Source organism: Propithecus coquereli, unplaced genomic scaffold, assembly GCF_000956105.1.
Source record: "Propithecus coquereli isolate 6110/MARCELLA unplaced genomic scaffold, Pcoq_1.0 Scaffold127, whole genome shotgun sequence".
Taxonomy (NCBI): Eukaryota; Metazoa; Chordata; class Mammalia; order Primates; family Indriidae; genus Propithecus; species Propithecus coquereli.
In genome coordinates, this window is record NW_012136858.1 from 136,182 (window position 1) to 160,989 (window position 24,808).

At 32.0% G+C, this 24,808-nt stretch overlaps 1 protein-coding gene across 1 annotated transcript in view; it reads right to left on the bottom strand.

Moving 5' to 3' along the window:
• Positions 1 to 3,260: 3,260 nt before the first annotated feature.
• IBTK (inhibitor of Bruton agammaglobulinemia tyrosine kinase) overlaps positions 3,261 to 24,808 on the bottom strand; it is an 88,582-nt gene continuing 67,034 nt past the window's right edge. Inside the window, exons 20-23 of the mRNA XM_012638176.1 lie at positions 14,355 to 14,504; positions 5,331 to 5,402; positions 4,378 to 4,510; positions 3,261 to 3,578 (exon numbers count right to left, since the gene is read on the bottom strand). Of these exons, the coding sequence (XP_012493630.1) occupies positions 3,447 to 3,578; positions 4,378 to 4,510; positions 5,331 to 5,402; positions 14,355 to 14,504 (487 nt within the window). The 3' untranslated portion in view covers positions 3,261 to 3,446. The remainder of the gene's footprint in view (positions 3,579 to 4,377; positions 4,511 to 5,330; positions 5,403 to 14,354; positions 14,505 to 24,808) is intronic.

Here is a 24,808-nt window from a genome sequence, read left to right on the forward strand (position 1 = left end):
GATTGGACCAGGGAGACAGAGGAAGGGACAAAAGTTAAGGGACTACGACAGAGATTCTCAACCAATTTCTCAAACCTTTCAGGAGTTGGTGAGATCAAAATTGTTTTCATAGTAATATATATGTCATTTGTCTTTTTCACTCTCAATATCTCAAGTTTCAAGAGGCTATGTGACATGTGGTACTGCGACAGATTGAATGTAAAAGAGGATGAGAATTTAGGGGTCTTCTATCAATCCAGACAGCAAAGAACTAAATCTGAAATAGATATATACTTTTGTACGTAAAACAATCTTTCCTTACTAATATTTGTATAAGTTATTTCTCAAAAAATTAGTGTGTGATTTATTTTTAAATGAATTAAATTTTAGAAGTTTAATTTTGAATGTATTAAACACGGATGGATAAAATCCACATAAATAAAAGCTCTTTGGAGTTCTCAATAATTTTTAAGCATATAGAGGGGTCCTGAGACTAAAAAATTTGAAAATTCCCAGAAAGAAATAAGGACATAAAACATAGTAGTAATGGTAGTAAGAATGAAATGGAAAAGATTAAATGAAAGGTAAGAAAGAAACAGAGTTGACAGAAATTGAATAACCAATAAACGTGGGGGAAAATGGAGGAAAAGGCAAAGAGGAATCCACAAGTTCAGTATGGGTGACTTGGGAGAATGACTGATTAAGATACAAGAAAACAAAAAAAGATGAGTTTGGGGGTGGCAAGAATTCAATTTCAACACAAATTAAATGCTGGTCAGGCAACCAAGTAAAGACATCTAAAAAAATGAAATACATAAAGCCTGAGATATAGTTTTGTGATTACGTGTACAGGAATTTTGGTACCTTACGTAACTGAGCATTATCTCAAGCAAAAAGATACATAGGCATTACCATGAATAACTTGGATCATTTGCCCCAATTGCTTGGTCAAAGGTTGTTGTAGTTTGTTTTGAAAATAGCTCTTACACTGCCAATTCTGGAAGTTTTGGGGTTACATTTATTTTTACTAAGCGGTCATTTATATTTTCTTAGGCTTGGCTAAAGTGCTATAGACAATTAGTAATTTCAGAGAGGCAATCTAGTGTAGTTACAGGGAAACCATACTAAAAAGACAGATGACTTCATTTTCATTAGTCACTTTCTCCGGAGTTCACTTTCTTCAATTTATAAAATGAAGACAATATAATCAATAAGGCTTCTTCAGATTTAAAATTTTATGAAATAGCTATCAACCCCCTTATCATGAACAAATATATATACTCTAGCCTCCAAAAGAGTAATAGCCAACCAACTCAGATATTAATTAGCAATATCTTTTTCAATTGATTACATGTTGCTGTTCTTGTATAAAGCAGGGGTTTCTTAAATTTATTTTAAAAGGGTCTTTAGGACTTGAATAAGAGTCCTGAATCCTACTATTTTGTCAACAACTTTGACTTTACCTGACTAGTAGTCCTCTTGATTTTGCAAATTTTAAAAATATTTTGCCTCTGACGCTCCCTCATCCCAATGCCCTACCCAATAATCACCTTTCTATGCTTAAGAGTTCTAAGAGTTCTTAAGTTTTGGTTAATCTTGAAGACCTCTCTATCCATTGATCTTTGAAATTGGCTGTTTTTAGTTTTTCTTCAATTCTATTGGGTCTTTCTTGAAGTTATGGGATTAGAGATGAATGAATCACTGCGGGCAGAATGTTATTTTTAAGAAAAATACACATAACCTTCCTGGGCTTTTAGGTAGTAATATATCAGGTTGCTATTTTAATGGAATAATTTACGAAGAAATACAGTATACAGCAGTGCTTATCTTTCACTTTACTAGCAAAAGAGCTCCTTTTTGAACAAATGGACTCAGTCAGCCCTTACCCCTCCCCTTCACAACCCATCCAACAAATACCCATTAGGGTGTTTCCCAGGCAGCATGGAATACAGCAAGAAAATTATCACTTTATAGCAACTTTTATATATTATAGATGTCAATATGCACAGAAAAATCAAAGTTTCAAATGAAATAAATCAACTACTTCAGAAGGCCTCTTTACTGCAACATCAATAAAACATTATAAAATTCATTTCTCCTCAGTTTACTCAAACACACATAAAACTTTTCACAGGTTCAAATTTGGAAAACTCTTTTGTAAGCAGTCTTAGAATGAATACAGCATCAACTGAAACATATTAGTGTAGCATATCAGGAGGAATAATTAATAATTCTTCCTCTAATAGATATCAACATGGTACAAGATATCAAACACATTAGTAGTAATAGTAAAATGGATCAAGATTATTTTTTTATTACACATTTGCTTACGTGTCTGCTGCTTTTGGGTAGAGCTAAACCTGACATAATTGAGTTAATTTCAGTCATCATTCCATCAACTGCATTACAGTCATGAATTGTCTACACATTACTCTAGGTTTATCTTCCAGAAACTAGAACATTAACCTTCCCAATTTGTCTATGTATTGGAGCACATATATAACATTTGTTTTTTAAAAATTTAAACACTCAAAAACAAACCAAACATCATACTTTATATAAAGAAAACAATTTTTGCACTAGATGTATAACACAGGCTCACAAAACTTCTGATTATACAACATTGTAAAGGTTATTGTAATCCAATCCTCTTCCAAACTATTCAATTCCTGTATGTATAGTTAAGCATTTATTTTAGAAAATTTTAACACTGAGAAATTGATTCTTTTACAATTAGACTTTTATAAGGTTCTCCTTCCCTACCAAAAAAAAACAACCCACAAGGACTCCAAATCTTATAAAGAAACTGCTATCTTGAACTAAAACAGTCCAGAATAATTAGTGTTCTTATTCCCTCTCCACTGTACTCCATTGCTTAATGCAAACTTAAGAATGTGCCGTCCAAACTGAATATGTTGTTTGAGCAGGTCCAGCTTTAAATAGATCTAGAACACATTCACAGCCTGATGAAAAAAGCAACAAAAATGGAGACACAATTATTGCAGCAAATACAAAACTCTGGCCATTAATGGATCAGAAGCAATGACTGATGCTCCTATTTTAAACTCATTAATGCCATATTAAAAAAGCAGAGTGACAACAGATATTGGCAAAATCTTCTAAATTCTCAAATAAAAAAGTTACTTTTAATACACTGCACTTAAATTTTACAATTCACCCATATTTTTCTTTCTAAGATTATTCAGAAGAATCAATCCTATTTAACCTTAGCCTAGTAAGTTTTCCTTCTCATACATTTTTACATAAAAAGTTACTAAAATCACAATTTTCAGGAATTTTTTAATCATACAAGCATTATATGTTTAAACTGTATTAAAGGAATTAGATCCTTCTTATTCTACCTAAAATGATCTGTTACCAAATCTGTAAGAACTCTTTCCACAGCTTTTCTTTATACCACTATAATAATCATAATTGTGAAAAATGCATCTCAACTCCATAGTGAACTAGCATCCATGCTTATTCCACATAGGTACTGCCAGTGGTCCCTGTGGTGTCCTTTCAACAATGACAAACTCATCAGGGTTGCCAAATGCTTCATAGAAAACCAATAAATCTTGTATTGCATGTTCTTCAATCTGAAAAAAAGGAGAGGAAAAAAGAAGACTTCTTTACTCTTTTACTTATAAACTAAGCAGGAATATATTAGTTTTCCAATTTCCTTTTGAGGAACTACCACTTTCCACAGATATAACACAGTGGAATAAAATCAGGTATTCTGCTATTTCCTTAGCAAGGAGAAAGCTTGAGGTCTGAGCTAGAATAATGAGATAACCATCCTCTCTTGAATTTGAATCTTAGCAGAAGGAAAAAGAAACTGAAAATCATTGCTACAATCCATTCATTCCAACAGATTGATTCTGTGGAACACTTTCTGTTATTGTACAAGTACTCTAAGTCTTGCTTCTGAGCTCTCTAGTGCTACTGTGAGTCCTCTCTGTTTCCAAACCTGGTCTTTTAGCTAAATCTGTGGAATCTTAATAGCCCTCAAATAAATTCCTTTTTCCTTAAGTTAGCCAGAGTTGGTATCTGTTGCTTACAATCTTAGAACTCTTACTAATACAGAAGCCAAGTGTAGCACTAGATATTGCCAAATTTTCTAATAGTCACTTTCAAAATCTAAAAGAGTCCAAAGCATCACCAAAGCTAAAAATACAAGCTTTATAATAATTTATTAGCCATTAATTATCCTGAATACCTTCAATTAACACTTAAGTTGCTAGGTGCCTCAGTTTATTTTTATATGGCATTTACTTTTTTATTTGGTGGCTACAGGCACCTGCCCAAAGCAAACAAAACACTATTTTCTTAAAATCTAAGGATGAAATGTAGTGTGAGTTCTTCCCTAAAGTAAACCCTAATAGGAATGTTATTTACCTGAATCAGAGCCAAGGGTTTTTCCCGACTTCTGATAAGAGCTGCTTCCTGTTGTAGTTCTTCTTCTACAATAGATGCAAAAGTGACCGGGGCTACCACAGAAGGAGCAGTCACTGAGGAAGACAGCCAGGGACTGAAAGAATAATAATGAGTTTCACCCATCTTCCTAAATTTTTGCATGCAAAACTTCCTCTGAAATACTCTTTAGCAATAACACTCTTTCACAAGGCCACCTTTTTTTCCAGTGACCTATAATATAAGGGGACCTGGAAGCTTTTGCAGAGATTACAGAATGATGAGGTGAGAAATAGAGAAAAGGAAAACTAATATTTTATTTGGCTCAGAGTTACAGTGAAAATTTTGGAAAATGTCAGAAAATGGGGGTAGAGCAGAAGCAATATAACTAAACAGAAGGGTAATTCAACTCAAACTATGGAACAGAAAGCATTCGGATAATTCATTCTACTCAACCCCAAAAGTATTCCCAATTTCTTAACCTACCTACCAACCTACCTTCCTACCTACCTACTTTCTTATCTATTTTGAGATAGAGTCTCACTCTGTTGCCCAGGCATATCTATCTATCTATCTATCTATCTATTTTGAGACAGTGTCTCGCTCTGTTGCCCAGGCTAGAGTGCCATGGAGTCAGCCTAGCTCACAGCAACCTCAAACTCCTGGGCTCAAGCAATCCTCCTGCCTCAGCCTCCTCACTAGCTTGGACTACAGGTGTGAGCCACCGTGCCTGGCTAATTTTTATATTTTTAGTAGAGATGGGGTCTCGCTCTTGTTCAGGCTGGTTTCGAACTCCTGACGTCAAGAAATCCTCCCACCTTGGCCTCCCAGAGTTCTAGGGTTACAGCCATGAGCCACTGCATCCAGCCTTAACATCCTCTTTTAATGCTTAACAGCAACTTAGCTTTGGAGGCCCATAATTAATCAATTAATCTTACTTGGGACTGTCTAGAAGTGGTAAATCTGAAATGTGGTTGCCTTCTGGTCCTGGGGTACCACGAGCAGAGCATCTGCAAAACGAATGTCAAAAGTGGAGATTAAAGCTTCTATTACTGTCAGAAAAACTGCTTATTTTGAGGAGGAAGTATAAACTCCTGACTCAGGAGACAAATGAGCACAATCAAGCTTACCTTTAAAATCGTAAGTAAACAAAATAATCTATAGATGTTTATAAAATCTTGTATATAAAATACCATGGAGGAAGATATTGCAAAAAATGGTTTTTCTAATAATATATAATGTATACATAAACTAGACAAACCAAATATATAGAAACCAGATAATTAACAATCAAATTTTATGGGCAACTATTAATAATAGACTTTGATAAGCTAGGGATTTTAGATAGGACAGAAAGACAAAACATGACCTCTACCTTCTAAGAGTTCAGAAGCTAGATGAGGAAATGACATATGAAACAATGCAAAAGAATTTAAGACAGTAACAAATTGAGTTACAGTGACTATAAGGACTATAAAAATCAAAATGTTTAATCATTTGAGAGGGCCTCATGGAGAAGCACTTGAGAAGACAATAACAAAGGGGTATATGATGAGATGGGTAGGAAGCATTCTAGTAAGGGGAAAAATTTTAAAAGGTACTATAGAGATTTTCCTAATTGTAGAATTTTAGAGGTAGAAAGGTCCTTAGAGATTATCTAGATTAACCCAATATCCTCCTTCAGAAATGAGCAAACTGAACCCTAGACGGATTTAACAATACAAAGTCAGAATAAACAAACAGCCTAAAATATTGACTTCCTGATTCATTTGCGCACATTTATAGAGCATGTGCCACAATTATGGTAGGTGCTAAAAATCAGCCCAATTAAAACTCAATCTCCTCCCCTCAGAAAATTTTGGTGCAGCAGATTTTTAAAAATACTTAAAATAAAACAATGTATGAGAGTACTGTAATTGATATCTATACTAATATGTACAAAATATGAATTCATAGAAGAAATTAACATAATAACATTATTAACATAATATGGAAGATGGTATATGCTGATAGCTTCACTGAGGAAATGACATTAAAGCTGAGGAGAGTGGCACTGAGATAGAATTTTGGTTGCATAAATATATGGAACTGCCAAAGATACTGGTGACTTAAGTAAAGGCAGACTGTTCTGTTCAATAAAGAAAGAATGACTGGATTCAGTGTAAGGAATAGATTCAAAATAAAAATAAAGTTAAAAAGAAACAATAAGGCCAGAGTATAAAATATTCTGAAAGCTAAAATGTTTAGACCTAATATGTGGGCAAACAAATTTACTGAGGACCTAAGTACTTCATATTTATCTTATCGCATTTAATCCTTGAAATACCCTATGAAAAAAGCATATATTATTTCTATTATACAGATTAGGAAAAAAACTCAAAGAATATTATGTAAGCTACCTGATTCAAAAATTAGATAACAGAAAGATAACTACCATCCAGGTCTTTTGATTCAGAGTACAGTGTTTTTTCCATTACCAAATAGCTGCCTTTATTTTTACTATCCCCCCTTAGTCTGGAATACATGTCACTGCAAATGTCTTTTCATTCTTTAAGAATTGGCTCATATATCACAAATATCACCTGCTCTCTCCTCCTACAGAACTTCAATCACTGTTATAAAGTATCACACACTGTTATTATTGTTTATACAACTGTCTTAACTATTAAACTAGTCTCTCAGGCTACAGGACTGTGTTTCATTCATTCATCTTTTTATCTCAATATCCTGCAGAATACCCGGAACATAGTTGTTTATGAAAAAGTATTTACAGAATAAATGATTGAAACAGAAATTCAAAGGCTTTTCTTTATTTTTTTTTTTTTAAGTATGTGATAAAGAAAAGCAAAGTTTTCGGGTTTTTTTTTTTCAGTTCCTTATTCCTTTAAATTACTGACAACTTATTCTTCCAGATCCAGATACTAAAATACAAAATAAAATGAGAATAGGTCTAGTTATAGGGTTCTAAGTTTTAATGAAGTTCTATGGCTTGAAACTTGTTGAATCTTTACCTAACTTATGACACCCAAAAAAGAGAAATTCCCAGGGTGAAGTAGAAGATGACCTCTGGCCAGGAGAAAAATGAAGTCAAAGAAATGAACAAGAGAGCTGTTGGGATAAACTTGTTATGAGATGATAAGAATCTACACCAGAATAACTTTAAAATAAAGGGAAAAAAAAATCTACATTCTGATAAAACAGATAATCACCTTAGACAGAGACTAAATGTAAAGTCCCTTGGTTAAGTCCCCTTAAAAATGGTCTTAAAGTCAGTCAGTCAGTCCAGGGCTAGAGATTAGAAGCCTTCTAGGGCATTAATATATAACATAGAACAAATACAGATAATGACTTCAATGGTGCTCCAAAATCCTCCTGGTGTTCTGGAATCAACTAAACTCTTTTGACACTTTCAAAGAAATGCAAAAATATTGTAGAATCAATTATTTAATTGCTAAGTAACAGGCATACTATCTCATTTAATCCTAGCAATACCCTGTATTCAAAAATGGTATGTCACTGTTTAACAAAACTGAATATTACAACTAAAGTGTCTTATACAGATAGGCCTTGTTAAATCAAAGTGAAGCAGCCAAAGTTTAACAACTTATATATATAGCATTTTATAATTTATTTAATAGTTTCATATACACTATCTGATATAAGCCTATAGTAAACCTGTGTGATAGATATTTCTACTCTCATTTCTCATACGATGAAACTGAGGTACAGAAAGCTTCAGAAAACGCTATGATATTAAAATGAAACTCAAATCTGTTTTATAAAACTATACTTCCAAAACTCTTTCCACTAATGGTTTTTCAATAGATAATTTCATTAATTATAAATTTATAATTATTTGTAAATTTATAAATAATAAATTATAAATTTATGCTAAAGACTTTGGAGTCTGTCAAAATTTCACCTTAAAATGAAGCAAATTTATTAAATAAAGTAGAGCTATGATGAAACAAATATCAAAAACATGCTAAGTTTTCAAATAATAAACATAGCATTGTTAAGCTTTAGATATTAGCAACACAGAAACACATCTCAGGAGAAATCTGTATAAAACTTTGCCTCATGAAAAGGGTAACTAAAATCTACTTTTAAAGACTTGTTTAAAAAAAAGACTTTCTCAAACTGAACAATATTAATATTGTCAAATTTAGACTTAAGAGAACTAAATTACTTTTTGCTCATACAGTTGGGCTTTTTAAAAAAGAAACTTGTAATAGCTTAATTAAAGATTTTCATATAAGATTAGAACTGATATAATCACAGAATGGTTTTTGTCTCACAAGTAGTTTTTCTTACTAATTAAAAACACAAGCTCACATTTTCCATCCAGAATTACATAAGGGGGCATTTAAGTGAAAGGAAAATGAAAGAAAACACATGAAATAAAAAAAAATATGTAAGTAACAATAAATATTGCACAAATCCCTCTTTTACACTTTCACACCCTCAAATGACATTGTCATTCTTGCCCTAGCCTTAAAACACACACACACACACACACATTTTCTACAAGTAAAACAAGAATGTATGATTTGTGGAATTTTCTGAGATGAGCCCCCATATCCCTGCCATACTAACCCCCAAAGGATCATAAGTGCTCCTATCTTCTTGTTTTAACTCCCACTGTTTCCTCTGTTTATACTACCCCTACTCCTCTTTTCTTTTATTTCTCCTTAAAACTCCCATCCTATGTTCAAAAGCTTGTGACAATGAAAGGGACTGATAATTAAGTGACCTATTTTTTCTAATATTATTCACATGGTCATAAACATGATGATGAAATATTTAGAACTGAATACACACAAGCCCTTCTTCCTCATTGAGGTCTTCCTGACAACTCTAGCCCATTGTCATTTTCCCTTCTCTGAAACACTCATTTGGCATTTAATCATATATTGCCTTCTGACCTCTTTATTACTGTTACATTGTATTAAAATTTCATTCTTGTTTGTCATTTAAGTTCTATGTGTGCATATTTGTTACCAACTAGATTTCAAACACATTAAAGTATATTATTCTTTTATATACATGAAACAGAGGCCAGTATTAGGTGTCTCATAATTTGCTGAATTAATGTTTTACTTTGTAACATTTTATATTTCCTTTTTTAAAAAAACCTTACTTCTGATTACATATTTTCTATGATTAAATAAAAACTGAAACTCAAGTTATGTTTTTGTCCTCAGAATCACTATAAGTGATAGCCACAGCTATTTAAAACTAGCTATTTAAGAGCCCTGATGTTATAGCACACTCTAGTGATCAAGTATGAAACTACAGCTCCTTAATATTTTAAGAGTTCTGTAAGTTATTTATCCAAAGAAAATTTTACAATTCCAATAGACATTAGTATTTAAAATGCAAAAATACTACAAAAATGATCTTAATTTTCTTACCTTCAAATTTATATATGTATGGTATGCAATATAACTCACTACATTAGCAACAAATTTTACTTGAAACAGCTACAGTTTTAATTCATTTATTCATTCATTCACCAGCTCACTGAGCATCTACTATATGCTTGGAACCATTCTGAACACTGGTGAAACAATGATGAGCAAAGAGAGATATCTTCCTTGCTCTCACTGAACACAGTTAAATATACAGACATGAAAATACTTGTACAGACAAACATTAAAGAATCACATTAATAATAATTACAACTGTAGAAAGTATGATGAAGGAAAAGACCTATGAGAACATACAACAGGAAACTGCTCCAGTAAGGTAAGTCAGACTTCTCTAAAGAATATGACTGAATAGAAATTGAAGGAAGAGTCAGAGTCAATTAGTCAAAGTTAGTAAGGAAGTCGAAAGAAGTATATTTGAGAACTAAGAGAAGGCCAGGATGGCTAGAATACAGAGATCATGTTACAAAATAAAGCTAAAGAAGGCTGGCAGGAACCAGATATGCCTTGAAGGCCACATCAAAAATTCTAGCTTTTAATGTAAAAGCAGTAAGCCCTGTATTTTAAAAAGAATACATTGGCTCAATATATTGGAGTAAAGGAAGAAAGGCTATGACAAGACCAGACAGGGCTCAAGTGTAAGAACACAGTACTCTGCATGAGGGTGAAGGCATTGGAGATAAAGTTTGGATTTGAGAAATATTTAAGAGACAAACTGGAATACCCTAATGATAGACTATTAGTAAGGAAGATGGAGGTGTTAAAGACTTGCAAAAGCTATTTACTGAAGAAGAAAATTCATTAAGAATGGACTGTTTTATGTTTTGTTGGTATTTTTGTTTGATTTTGGTTTTATGAGAGTGGTATGAGGAAAACATTGTTTGGTTTTGGACATAAAGTTTGAGGTGTTTCTGAACATCCAAATAGGATGGAAAGGTCAGGTAGACAGTTAAATATCTAAGTCTAAAGCTTAGATGATAGATGTGGGCAGGAGCCATAAATTTTGAGTCTTTAGTAGACATCTGATAACTGAACATATGCTCATAAAATGGAAAGTGTAGAAAGAATATAAAGTGAAATGAGAAGATGACCTGTAACTGAACTTCAAGTGTGGTAAGTCATATAAGAAGTCCATGGTGTTGGCAATATGAAGGTCACTGCTGAACTCTGTCCGGACTATTTCAGTTCAGTAATGGCGCTCGAAGCCAGAATGTATTAAGAAGCTGTGAAGGGGGTGAAGAATTGGTAATGATAGGGCAACTGCTAGAAAAAAGTATGCCCAGACCACATGAGAGAGACCTGAGAGCACATTCAAAAGCAGTGGGAAGAATCTAGTTAAAAGGAAAAAGTTGAATAAATACAAGAAAGGAAAGGAATAATTAATAGTTTAAGGCTTCTAATGTGGGAATGATTAAGATAAAAGCACTGGTATTGACCTAAGAAAGGAGAGATAACTTTTCTATTACGAAACAAGAAGGAAGGATAAGATGAATATAAATAGAGACATACTTGTGTGTCTCACAGTAGGAAAACAAGTTACATGCATTTCTATTTAAAAACATGATCTACAGGATATCATTTATTATACAACTAATAGAACCAATGAAATTCTTATATTTTTCTTATATCAAAAGGACTATATTCAATTTTTTAAAATATTATAATTATTTTGGAAAAATGAAACTGGGGTCATTACAGAAGATATACCAAGTACCCAATTCTTTTAAAAAAAAATTTTTAATTTTTAAAAATGTAAAAGATTTTCATTTAATTAAAAAATAATTCGACTGGGATAAAAAAACATACTAATGAGAGAAGTATACATAGTGACTATTTCAAAACATTTATTTTATTATAATTATGCATATTATGTATGTCTTAATGGAATATATAAAATATACATGTATTATGTAAGAATATATGTTTGCATGTGTAAAAATGGCACTCAAATGTAGTAAGACATAAACATCATTTTTACTGTGAGAATTTAACAACCCTAGGAGATTACCTGTCACTTAGGAATGGAATAAATACCCTTACCTCAACATCTTTTAAGAAAACAACTTATAAGACACTAGGTAGTTTTAAATTGTTTCAGTTCAGTAGTTTTCAGTTTACCATAAAATGTTCAACCAACATTTGTCAGTATTTCATTTTTCTCCCCAAAATACATTTTTGAAACTAATTTAAAAAGTATACATTCAAATACTTTTAATACATTGAAGATTATCAGCATATTAACTTCTATTCTCAGGTATATTAGTTTTAATATTCAAGAACAAAGCTTCTTCTACCATCTCTATTTAAATGAATAGTAATCCTAGAGAATGCCAAGAGGGTTTGATTCAAAAAAATCATTTTTAGGCCGGGCGCGGTGGCTCACGCCTGTAATCCTAGCTCTCTGGGAGGCCGAGGCGGGCGGATTGTTTGAGCTCAGGAGTTCGAAACCAGCCTGAGCAAGAGTGAGACCCCGTCTCTACTAAAATTAGAAAGAAATTAATTGGACAACTAAAAATATATAGAAAAAATTAGCCGGGCATGGTGGCGCATGCCTGTAGTCCCAGCTACTCGGGAGGCTGAGGCAGGAAGATCGCTTGAGCCCAAGAGTTTGAGGTTGCTGTGAGCTAGGCTGACGCCATGGCACTCTAGCCTGGGCAACACAGTGAGGCTTTGTCTCAAAAAAAAAAAAAAAAAATCATTTTTAACTACTTACTTAACTCAGTCAGGATTTCTTGGTATTAGATAATTAAAACAAAATGTAGAAATAAACTGTTGAGTCTAATATACTTTTTCTTCATAATGCTGTATGTACTTCTATTTATTTAATTACTTGTTTAAAGTTTTTCTTCTCCTTTAGACTGTAAATTCTCTATAGGTAGGGGCTATGTTCATTTTGTTCACCACTATAACTCTATTACTTAGCATAATGTCCAACGTAAAGCAGATAATCAATAAATATTTGTTTGCCAATTTTAAGACTACAAATGTCTTACACTGTACCTAATTTTATATTGATTAGCCTATCATAAACATTAAAATTTTAATGTATAAATTAATATGTAAAAAAGGCTTAATCTGTTTCTTATGTTAGAGCTCCATTTAAAATTTTTATTTTAAAATAGCATTCCACTGTTAAATGTGTTTGTAAAGTTAGGGAGGTGGACCAGATAACTTCTTAAGAGCCTTTCTAATCTCTGATTTTCTGTATTATACGAAAATGGCTGAAGAACTTTGCTCTTAAACGTACATGTTGGTAATAAGGAAGCCAGTCACAGTATCAACAATAAAAATATGTCTAAACATTTCATCTAAACCAGTAGTTTCCAAACAATTGTCAGAAGACTCTGATAATTCCTCAGAGTTGTTTACAAGGCAAATAAGGTGAGGTTAAACTAGAATATTTCCCAGTCCCCTCTCTTTTACTCAGAGAAGTTTATATTATCTGTTTGATACAATGGAATTGGACATAACATTTCATTTTTATTAATAGAAAGGGTTTAGTAGAAAAGAAAAAAGTTTGACAGTGAGTAAAATAAAGGGTTTATCATTACATAAAACAGAACATCAGCCCGGTCTTAACTGTATTTTTAATCACATTTTTGTTTTGTCTAAAACATTCTAGGGAGTAATATCTTTGGGAGTTGTATTAGCAGACATAAGAAAAAAATCTCCATTAAGTTAAACAACTTGAAATATTTTTTTCTTCCAACATGGGCCCTTCTAATGCCCCAAGAATGTTCCCTTTTGAACAACAATTAAGAGAATTTACACACCATGTTGGGGAAGCTATTTTGTTTTTAAATATAGCTTTTAAATTATGGATAGATTTCATGTTTCATGCAGGCATTTAAAATACAAAACATCTGTTTAAAATATATTGAACTTTAAAATGCAGTCTCAAAAATAGCTAGAGAAACAACTGGAATACCCAAAAGTCTGTCGACAGAGATAAACAAATTGTGGTATACCCACACAATGAAATACTATCTAGCAATAAAATGGAATCAACTGATACACATCACAACATGAATGAATCTCAAAATAATTTTGCTGAGTAAAAGATTTTAAAAAGAGTACATAATTGTATGATTCCACTGATATAAAACTCTAAAATATACACCCTATACCGACAGAAGCAGATTAGTAGTTGCTTGCTGGAGGGTGGGGGTGTCTAGGGTAACAGGGTGGATACAAAGGCAAGGGAGGAAGAGATTGCAAAGAAGCACTGAGGAAACTTCTGAGAATGATGATTATGTTCACTATCTGAATGTGGTGACGGTTTCACAGGTGTATACATTTGCCAAAACTTCAGAATGTATACTTCAAATATATGAAGTTTATTTTAAACCAATTATACCTCAATAACTGCTTCAATAAAAAGGAGGGGAAGGGAACAGACATGTTAATTTTAATTACGAATGTAAAACAATGTATAAAAATCTGACTTAAATTTTTAAAGATTATTTCAGACATAAAACTACCATAGACTATTTTAAGGTAGAAAATGTATTAGTTTTAAGTTTAGTTTATTACCTTACAACTTTTGGAGTCTGAGAACTTTCAATTCCTTTAAAACAAACTTTTTTGACATGATCTCCTGAACTATGACCAGTCATAGACTTTTTTTCTTCTACTAAAAAATCACGGAATGACTTGGATGATACTGAATGTAGAGAAGATGCCCTGCAACAGAAAGCAAGCATAGAGCATGTTAAAACATCCATTTTGTAAAAGGACATTCTAGAAGTTATAAGAGAACACTAATGTGTAACATTATTGTTATATATTAACAATGTATAACATCGAGAATATATAACAAAAATTTTACAATGATATTATATAATTACAGTTTCCACTGTGATGTCAGATTCTTGCTGTCAATTGTAAAATAATCAAAACTATGCCATAAGAAAAAGCAATCAATGGAAACCAACTGGAGATAACCTAAATGTTGAAATTAGCAATGATATTAAAATAGCTATTCAAACTATGCCTCAGATAAACAATAAATGTTCAGAATGAATTAAAGAATAGGTAAGCTCAGCAAAGGAAAAGAAACTATAAAAAAGAATAAAATGGAAATCAAGAATTTTTATCACAATTTAAAAAACAAAATTCACTGAATGAACTGAAGAGTCAGTACATTGTTTGAATATGAAGAACAGGGAGAAGAAATGATTGGTTGAAAAAAAATAAGTCAGCCATGGTGACTTATGGGATAATATCAAAAGGTCTATCATATGTATAATTGTCATCCCAGAAGCAGAGAGAGATATGGGAAACAAAAATATTTAAAGAAACAATGGCCAAAAATTCCCCAAATTTGGTGGAAGACATCAATTTAAAGATTCAAGAATTTTGGCAAACCCCAAAGAAGATAAATACAAAGAAAACGATACTTAGGTACATCATAAACAGCTGAAAACCAAAGATCCTGAAAATCCTGAAAGCACTCGCAGAAATACAAAAATACAATACAATATAAAAACAACTAGCTTGTTACTAGAAACAATGAAGGCCAAGGCACAGTAGAAAGACATTTTTAATGTGATGAGAGGGGGAAATAAGTGTCAATCCAGAATTCTGTATCCATGTGAGAGAGCATGGAAAAGGATCCTCTCCAAGTCAAGCCCTGAAATAACTAGAGCCCTGGCTGAACCTTGATTGCAGCATTGTGGGAAATCCTGAGCCACAGGCACCCAGCTATGATTCCTGACCCAAAGAAATTATGAGAATAAAAAATGCTGGTTGTTTCAAGCTGCTGTTTAGGGATAATTTGTTATGAAGCAATAGATAATACAAGATCTAGAGGAATTAAAAGGCTAATAAGGAAATATAAACAACTTCATGCAAATAAATTTGACAATTTACATGGAATGGACAAATACCTAAAAAAAAAAATCAAAGATAACAGAAAATCTATATATACCTATGCCTATTTTTAAAAATTGAATTAATCTCACCAGTTTTTCTGCATTATAAAAATCAACATAGAAGATAAGGGGATTTCCAATAAAAAAAAAAAAAAGACAAACTTTATATGGAAATACAAAGAACTTAGAGATCAGCCAAAGCATTGTTTAAAAAAAAAAACAAAACGCAAAGTTGGAAGAAGACAAAACGAATCACAGTAATCAAGACAGTGTGCCATGGTTTGATTTGAATGTTTGTTCCCTCCAAAACTCATGTTGAAATTTAATTGCGATGTTATGGTGTTGGGAGGTGGGACCTTTGAGAGGTGTTTAGATTCTGAGGGCTCCTCATGAACGGACTAATGCCATTATCAGTGGGACCGGGGTCGCACCCTCTTGCTCTCTTTCGCCCTTCTGCCACATGAGACCTTCTACCATGTTGTAATGCAGCAAGAAGGCCCTTGCCAGATGCCACCGTGATATTGAACATCCCAGCCTCCAGAACTGAGCCAATAAATTTCTATTCATTATAAATTACCCAGTCTGTGGTATTCTGCTATAGCCGCACAAAATGAACTAAGAAAGTGTGATCCTGGCATAAGGACTAACGAACAGATTTCTTTAAATAAGTTCTATTGTTCTTTCCACTGACTATGCCATAATTTGAAACAGTGTTTTATTTCCCACAATTTTACTTTCCTAACTCATGGGCTTTAGCTATTTTCCATTTTAATAGCCACAGAAATTTATGGAGAAGCATTTGTAGACATTTGTATCTACACAAAAATTAACCAAGATTTTGTTCCTCAGCTAAAAGCAGCCCTAAAATTTTGCTTTAAAAAAATAAAATCTCTATCTCTAAAAAGTTAAATAACTAAAATTATTTTGTATAAGTTATCTCTAAATGGAATTTGGAAGAACTTACATTCAAACATGAAGCCAGGCCACAAAGACTGTGCATTCTTCCACTCAAGACAACTGGTAAGAAATGTTCTATTATTTCTCCAACTAAAACATCGGATATTGAAAAGTGGCCAAATCCCATATACACTTACTGTTTTCACATTAAATTTAAAATTCAACTGGTTAGAACTTCATTTTAATGGAAAAACCAGTTATCTTTAATAATTTCCATTGCCACACCCAACTGCAGGCAGAAGTACAACTATATACTAGGAGCTATATAGACCAGGTGAGTGATTTTGTGAATAGACAAGTGAAAATCCTACCACAAACACAAGCAGATTTAGAGAGCTAATTTGTGACTTGCTAATGAATTGCACATTAACCATAATATTGTCATGAACACAGTAAAAAAATCTGCTAAAGAAATAAAATCTCATTGGATGATTCTTCAGATGATGAAGACATATCTCTAAGTATTAAAAAATTTATAGATAAATCACCACAGTCATGAATACATTCTGTAAATACAATCTGTAACTCTGATTAAAATGTTAATTTCAGATTAATTTACTTTTCAAAGCAGGGCAAAGTTTAAATTATTCCAATTTTTTTAAACCAGTATGTATAAGGGATGTTCTCAGGAAAATAATTCCATTTTTACTTCAAGCACATATTATATGTATTTATATCCTATGTGTATCTGATTAAAAATCAAGTGATATATTGAATAATGTGGTTACTTCATAATTTTAAAATTATATAAAGCAATATATCACACTGTATTCACTCAATAATTAATATTATATCTAGAGCTCAATTATAAATACCTTGTAGCCTTATAAGAATACAAGAAAGAAAATTATTCAACAAGGTTGTTTATATTAAACATGTATCAAAGTTCCTAAATACCAAACATTAACTATTTTATGTAAATGTATTCTTTACAGTCTATAAATGTTTCTGATCCAAGCCATTAACTTAGAATAAAATTCCTATGACCTAACAAATTATATGTATATATTTTACATATGTATTTATTTTACATATAGATGTATATTCATATGGACACATTTATATACATATATCATATATATTTTACAAAGCTGTTTAATGAGTACAAATAAAAGCAGTACACATATGCAAAAGAAGTTCACAGAAATGAAAAGATCCTTAAGGTAACAAAATAGAGTCATGCATTATTTCACTGTGCTTCACAAATACTATGTTTTCACTAATTGAAGGTTTGTGGCAATCCTGCATCAAGCAAATCTATTAGCACCATTTTTCCAACAGCTTGTGCTCACTTCATGTCTCTCTGTCACATTTTGGTAATTCTTGCAATATATATATATATAAATATATACCTCACCAGCAAAAAATTAAAACGCTGCTCTTTAGAGAAACTGACAGACTAAGGAGATCAACAATCAAAGATACGGTTATGATAACAGACATAGGGAGTGAGGGTCTCCAAAGGATACAGCTAGGTCATTCCATAGTCAGTAGACCTGTTTCACATAGGCACACAGAGCTTCCAATTAGAACTTAAAAACAAAATAATCCATCAATAAATCAATAAAGTATAACATGATAAAACACATATAGAGAAGAATGAATAAAACAGGAATGTAAGTCAATACCTATTTTTAACTTTCTATAAGTATGATTTTTTTTTTGCTGATTGGCTCCTTTGTTCAATATTATATTGGTGAGATCTATCCACACTGTTGTATTTAGTCATAATTTATTCTTTTTTAATCACCGTGTAGTATTCTACCATAAAAATAAACTGTAATTTATCCATTTACTGCTGACACTTAGGTTGTTTCCCATATTGGTTATTACAAATAATGATGATATGAATATTCTTATACATGTTGCCTGGCATACATGTGCATATATTTCTGTTGGGTATATACTAAAGAGTGAAAATGTTTAGAGTACAGAGATCTTCAAATATAAGAATGTTAAACAGAATATTTAAAAAGGTACCATCAACAAACAAGAAAAAACTCTTGATAATTAAAGATTTTAATAGTTTAAAAAAGTTGGGGAAATCTTCCAGAAAGTAGAACAGGAAGACATATATGTGGACAATACAAGACAAAAAGTAAGAAAATTAGAGAAGTCTAGGAGGACCAATATCTGAGTAATGTGAACTGTAGAGAAAACAGTGAAGAGGAAAAAACTATCCAAGTAATAGTACATAGTATTTTCCTAGAACTTAAAGACATTCTTCTGTTCCCAATTAAAAGAGCCCAAGTACCCAGCACAATGTATCAAAAAAGACTAACTGCATGATACATTACTGTGAAATTTCAGAACACCAGGGATAAAGAAAAGACCCTATAAGCTTCTGGGGGGAGGGAGGGGAAAGGTGAGGGAAAGAAACAGGAGGTAACTTAAAAACAATCAGGAATTAAATAGTATTCAATTTCCCAAAAGCAACAAGGAAAAAAAAAGTGGGGGAGGGGGAATACATTCTCCAAATAATTTCCAATTTAGAATCCTGTTCCAATCTAACAGTCAAGAATAAAGGAGAGAATTTCATGGATATAAGAACTCCAAAAACATATGTCCTATGTACCTTTAATCAGAAAACTACTGAAGTTGTGCTACCTCAAAACAAGGAGTAAACCAAGAAATAGAAAAACACAGAATCTAGGAAACTGGGGATCAAACAATGGAGGGAAGAGAAGAAAATTTCCAAGATGACAAGGAAAGTACCAAGATGACAGATATTCAGTAGGCCTGGAAAAGACCCAGTTCAGACCACAGAATAACATGTGGCACTAAGGAAGATGCCTTCAAGAAAACAAGTAAAACTTCTTTTGTTCATTTACTTTTTGTTTTTAAATATGGAAACTGACTGATGGCATGGTTAAAACTATATTACTAAACCCAAAGCTTCGTCACATGCTTATTAGTTAATTCTCCCAAACTGCAATATATTTGGTGTTTTGACAGCTATTCGAAGAACTCTTTCTCTCTCTTGGTCTTTCCATACTTTTGTTTAGGGACAGCAGAACTCAGTATTGCAACAGTTACACCATAAACCCTACAAGGGCAATGGCCAAATCTGTCTTGTTTATTGCCTTATCATCAGAACCTAGCACAGTGCTTTAGATAAAGATGGTGGTTAACAAATATTGATAAATTTAAAAATTCTGTTAAGTCCATTCTCTCAAGTTTTATCCTTTTAACTTGGGTTTCCCCACATCTTGTTTTACTTTCTTTTCAGTGACCATGCTTTGGATCTACTAGTGGCCCTGACAGACACTGATTTAGTTCCAATAGTAGCACTCAGAATAAAACTAGTTAACCACTTTCTTCAAAATAATCCACATTTTAATTGAGAAAAATATTCCCTCTTACAAAGAGAACAATGTGGCATTAGTAACACTGAAGGGATTCCTCCAAACCAAGATGCCAAGATCCTCCCAAATCCCTGTGAAAGAAAGAGGGTTCTTCTATTGATCACTTCCTTGCACTTCGCGGCATCCACATACTTCTCTAGAATTGATTTCCAGATATTATCATATAAGTTATTACAAAGAAAAAGGAAGGATGAAAGGGAAGCAGGAAGTACAACCTATTTTACACATCTCAAAATTGTTATCTGACCTCTTTGGATATTATTCCTATTAATGCTGCCACTATGGGTAAATTCTAATGGAGAAAACTTGTATGACATAATGTTAAGTAAATAGCACTGTTTAAACAAGTAACGATAACAAGCTATGATTAAAATCATGTAAAGATATTTATGATACTTGCAGAAGGACCAAGAAATTAGGGTAACATAAAGAAATTAGTTTTCTTTTATCAAATTTATCTATATTTTATTTCTCATAAGAAAATTTTAAAAATTTCTTTAAATCACTTTAGCAAGAGAAGCTAATTAGAATACTAAGAAGAAATTATATCCACATATGAAAAATATTTCCATATTTGAAAACCATGATGTATATGTCAAAACATCCCATATTAAAATAAGACAAACAAGCAAAAAATATTCTTTTGTTTCCCAAGTTCTAATTTAACCTAAAAGCAAGGGGGTGGAGGATGAAATATTTGAAAAGACTTTAGAAACATGGGGGTGGGGGGACTCAAAAGCCAAGAACTACCTTGAAAACTAATGCACATATCTATACTAATTTTAATAAAAAAAAGGAGCATACCATGCATTCACTGGTTTGGGGGCTTTTGAAGGAGTGGTTAAAACTGCTTCCATGATATTCATTCCTGAATTTTCTTTGGTAGTCAATGCAATCATTTTTCGTTGCTTCTGAGAAAGTTTAACTCCATGCGAAATCATTTTGCTAGAAATTAAACCAATTAGTTTCCCTGGTTTCTTCTGAGAAAGTTTAATTGCATGAGAAATCATTTTGTTAGAAATTAAATTAAATCAATTAGCATTTTTTGCTTAATAAAGGTCACAGATAATAATGTTTACTATTTATTTGATGTAATTTTACTAGTATTGGATCAAAATTTTCACAAGTTTTAAAAGTGATAATATCAGTTTATACTAACAATGACTAATAACCATATGAACCATCCAATATATCATACTTTTCAAGGCAAACTTGTATCACAAGTCTTAAATCTTTGGTTTTTCTTTAGAAACAGTCCACAAAGATCATTTTAGAGGCAAGTTTTTGGCTGTAATACTGTATTCCACAAAAACTGGTCTATCAACAATGCTATCTTTAGCATATACTTAAGAAATAATATTATGGAGGCTAAATTCACTAGAAAAGAACTTATAATTAACTATGACATCAAATGCAGAAAAATAATAGGAAAGATCCAATAGGTCTTTCTAATTCTTAGGACAGAAATACAACACAAAATGATCTTTTTTATGATTGTTTTAACCAACCCTAAATTTGACTTTGGTGTAGCTCCACATTTTTGTCTACTTTCTTCTATTTCCATGATGGTTCTGAGATCCACAACAGGAGGACTGACAGGACTAAAAGACATAAAAAGTTACTTTATAAAGCATTCATCTACCTATAAAGCCCAACCTCCAAACTTCACTAAACTGCAAATTATATGTAAGATTGATAATTAGAGTATAATTTAGGTAATTTTGTCAGCTATGGCCAACCTTACAAAGGATAATTTAAAAAAAAGTTATTTTTACATATACATACACAAATCAACTAAAATGCATCCAAAGTCATAAGGTTAAGTGATAAAACTGAAATTCTTATATAAAAGAAGAAAAAAAAAGTCAAACAATAGAAAGATTCTTAAGTTATCTAAATCAGGTAGAACTCACCAAAGTTCTAATTAAATTCTTATCCTTTAGGATGAATAAAGCTTGGAAATTATATTCTTTTCTTTCTATTTTTAACAAATAAAATCCTCACTACTATCTAATATTAACAAAAACAGACATTTAATAGAAAAACTTGAGGATATTGGAGACTCACCAAAGGGAGTTGTACATAATGAGAAAAAAATTCTACAATCTTTAGAAATAGATGATTTCTGATCTAAATGAAATCTATGATATAGCTAAAAATAAGTTGTATCATTACATATTAAAGGAGTAACCTGTTTATTTTCTTCCGCTAAAAAGAAATTCTACTTCTTATTCCCACCAGACAATACATCAGAATGAATGTGGAAATGTTTGTCTATATGTTAATATTGAGAATGTTTATTTCATATTGCTGCACACTTTGTCAATGGGCATGGCACCGAAATAGACAGACAACCTATATTGTTGACTTTATACCAAGCTATCTTTAAAACATGTTTAACAAAATATTCTAACATTAGCAATAAGAAGAAGCTTCTAGATGTTCACGAATTAAGTATGCCCCAATTTATTTACTTAGAAAGGCAAAAAAAAATTCTGAAACTAATTTCTGAACTACTTTTATTTTATGGAGACAGAGTCTTGCTCTGTTGCCTGGGCTAGAGTACAGTGGCATCATCATAGCTCACTGCAACCTCAAACTCCTGGGCTCAAGTGATTCTCCTGCCTCAGCCTCCCAAGTTGTTGGGACTACAGGCACACGCCACTGCACCTGCCTAATTTTTCTATTTGTTTTGTAGAGACAGGGTCTTGTTCTTGCTCAGGCTGGTCTCCAACTCCTGGCCTCAAGCAACCTCCCTCCTGCCTTGGCCTCCCAGAGAGCCACTGCATCTGGCCTCAACTACTTTTAGACCATGAAGCCATGTAAACTAGAACATCATGATCTTTGTTGCAACTGTGCAAACTACAGTGTATTTCAAAAGAATTACACAAATGGTCCAGCTGATTATATATTCAATAAGTCAATTAACAATTTTAGTCTGTTAGCAACCACAGTAGGCATATACAGATGAAGCACAAGTGCAATAAACACTTTGAAAGAATATTGCATTCTAATTATATCTACTCCTTCATTTGACTTTTCTAAATAAAATAATGTATAAAATATAGGCAAATTAAAAGGACAACATAACATTACACGAATAGCCTCTGAAAATTCATTGTAAATAACAATACATTTTGTGAGATTTTAAATACCCCTTAATGTGCTACAAAGATAACACAAGTCTGTGAATGACAAAATGGTCTTCCTGAGTAGGACTTTAACCAATATATATTATCAAAGAAAAAAACTGCTGATATTAAGTCTATATATATATATATGTATATTACAGTACTTGCTACTATTCACTGATGATAGTACAAAGGCAGCTAAATTTTGCTTGGAGGAAAAAGCCTATTTAATATATGGTTAGCAATTTATACATGCAGTTACATATTTTTTTGTGTACTGGAAATTTATATTAATATTTTTTAAATTTGCTTCATTAAAAATTTGACTAAAAATTAATGATATCTCTCAGAAAAACGGGTACAGAACAAAATGAAAATCATACCTGAAAGAGCCAGCAACCCAACTGGAAGAGCTGGTAGTATCAATTTTGTTACTGGGAATGAGCTGCGGAGCAGATATTTTAAGTATTGGTGACTTTTCCCAGGGTTTTAAATCTTCCTTAGAATATGTAGGAGGTATACCATTAACATATGGTTTAACTTTACCCTGGGGAGAGGAAAAAAAAAACATTAAAAAATGTTAACAATAGTAGGCACCTAGTATAGCAACTAAAACATAGTTAGTACTTAATAAATATTATACTGAAGAGTAAAATCTTATGACAATTAATCATCTAGCATTTTCAATTCATGTTCTTCTACACTTTTGTGCCTTAACCAATTCTCAAACCAAATCACTGACTACAATCCAATCATGTGAAAATAAGGTTTAGAGAAACAAGTTTGCATACTAAATTCCTATTTATACAAATAGTAAACAAAAATATTAATAAATAAAAATTGTATAAATAAGATATGAAGCAGTAACTTTAAAATTAACATCCATGACTTTAGCATAAAACTACATGGAAGTTTGGTATAAATGTTATATATAATTTACTCTGAATGTAATTAAAGTTCTTTGAATAAAACTAAAGTCAAACAACACAGACATTTCAAAAGGAATCCTAAAATTACTGCTATTTTAATAGGTCAAATAAGTTATTAAAATGGTATTTCCACTTCTAGGATAAATTCTTCTATTACTGCAAGACATTCACAATATGCCTTTGACCTTTCTTTAAACCTCAATTGCCTTCCAGACCAGCCTTAGTGTGAGTATTAATTGCCCCCAAACTTCTACCATATATTTAAAACACACACATTTACCGTAAGAAGGGTAAATTTCTATTGTTGCACAATTTCCAAAAGTTTCAATGTTTTGTGGATGTATGGGGGTTAGAGAAAAATGACTCTATCTCTGTTGAGTTAGACATTTTCCTTCCCAATAAACAACTATGTAATAAAATTTTAAGGGATATCTAAAAAAAATGCCCTTTCCAGAATTGACCAGACTAGGAATCCTGCAGCTTAATGTCAATTGTGCTAGACTAAGAGAAGAACTCAATCATTCTAGCTTGTTTTGCTCTAGTTAATACCCTGGAGGAAGAAGACTACAAAATTTGAAATTATGCTTATTTTCAAAATCATTTTCTTTGACAATTTTTAACTGGTGTCAACTGACGTTTCACAAAATAAATTTCAATAATTTGCTATAAATATATTTTTCAATATGTCTATACAGTTTTACTATATTTTACATCAATTTTATATTTTAGTTG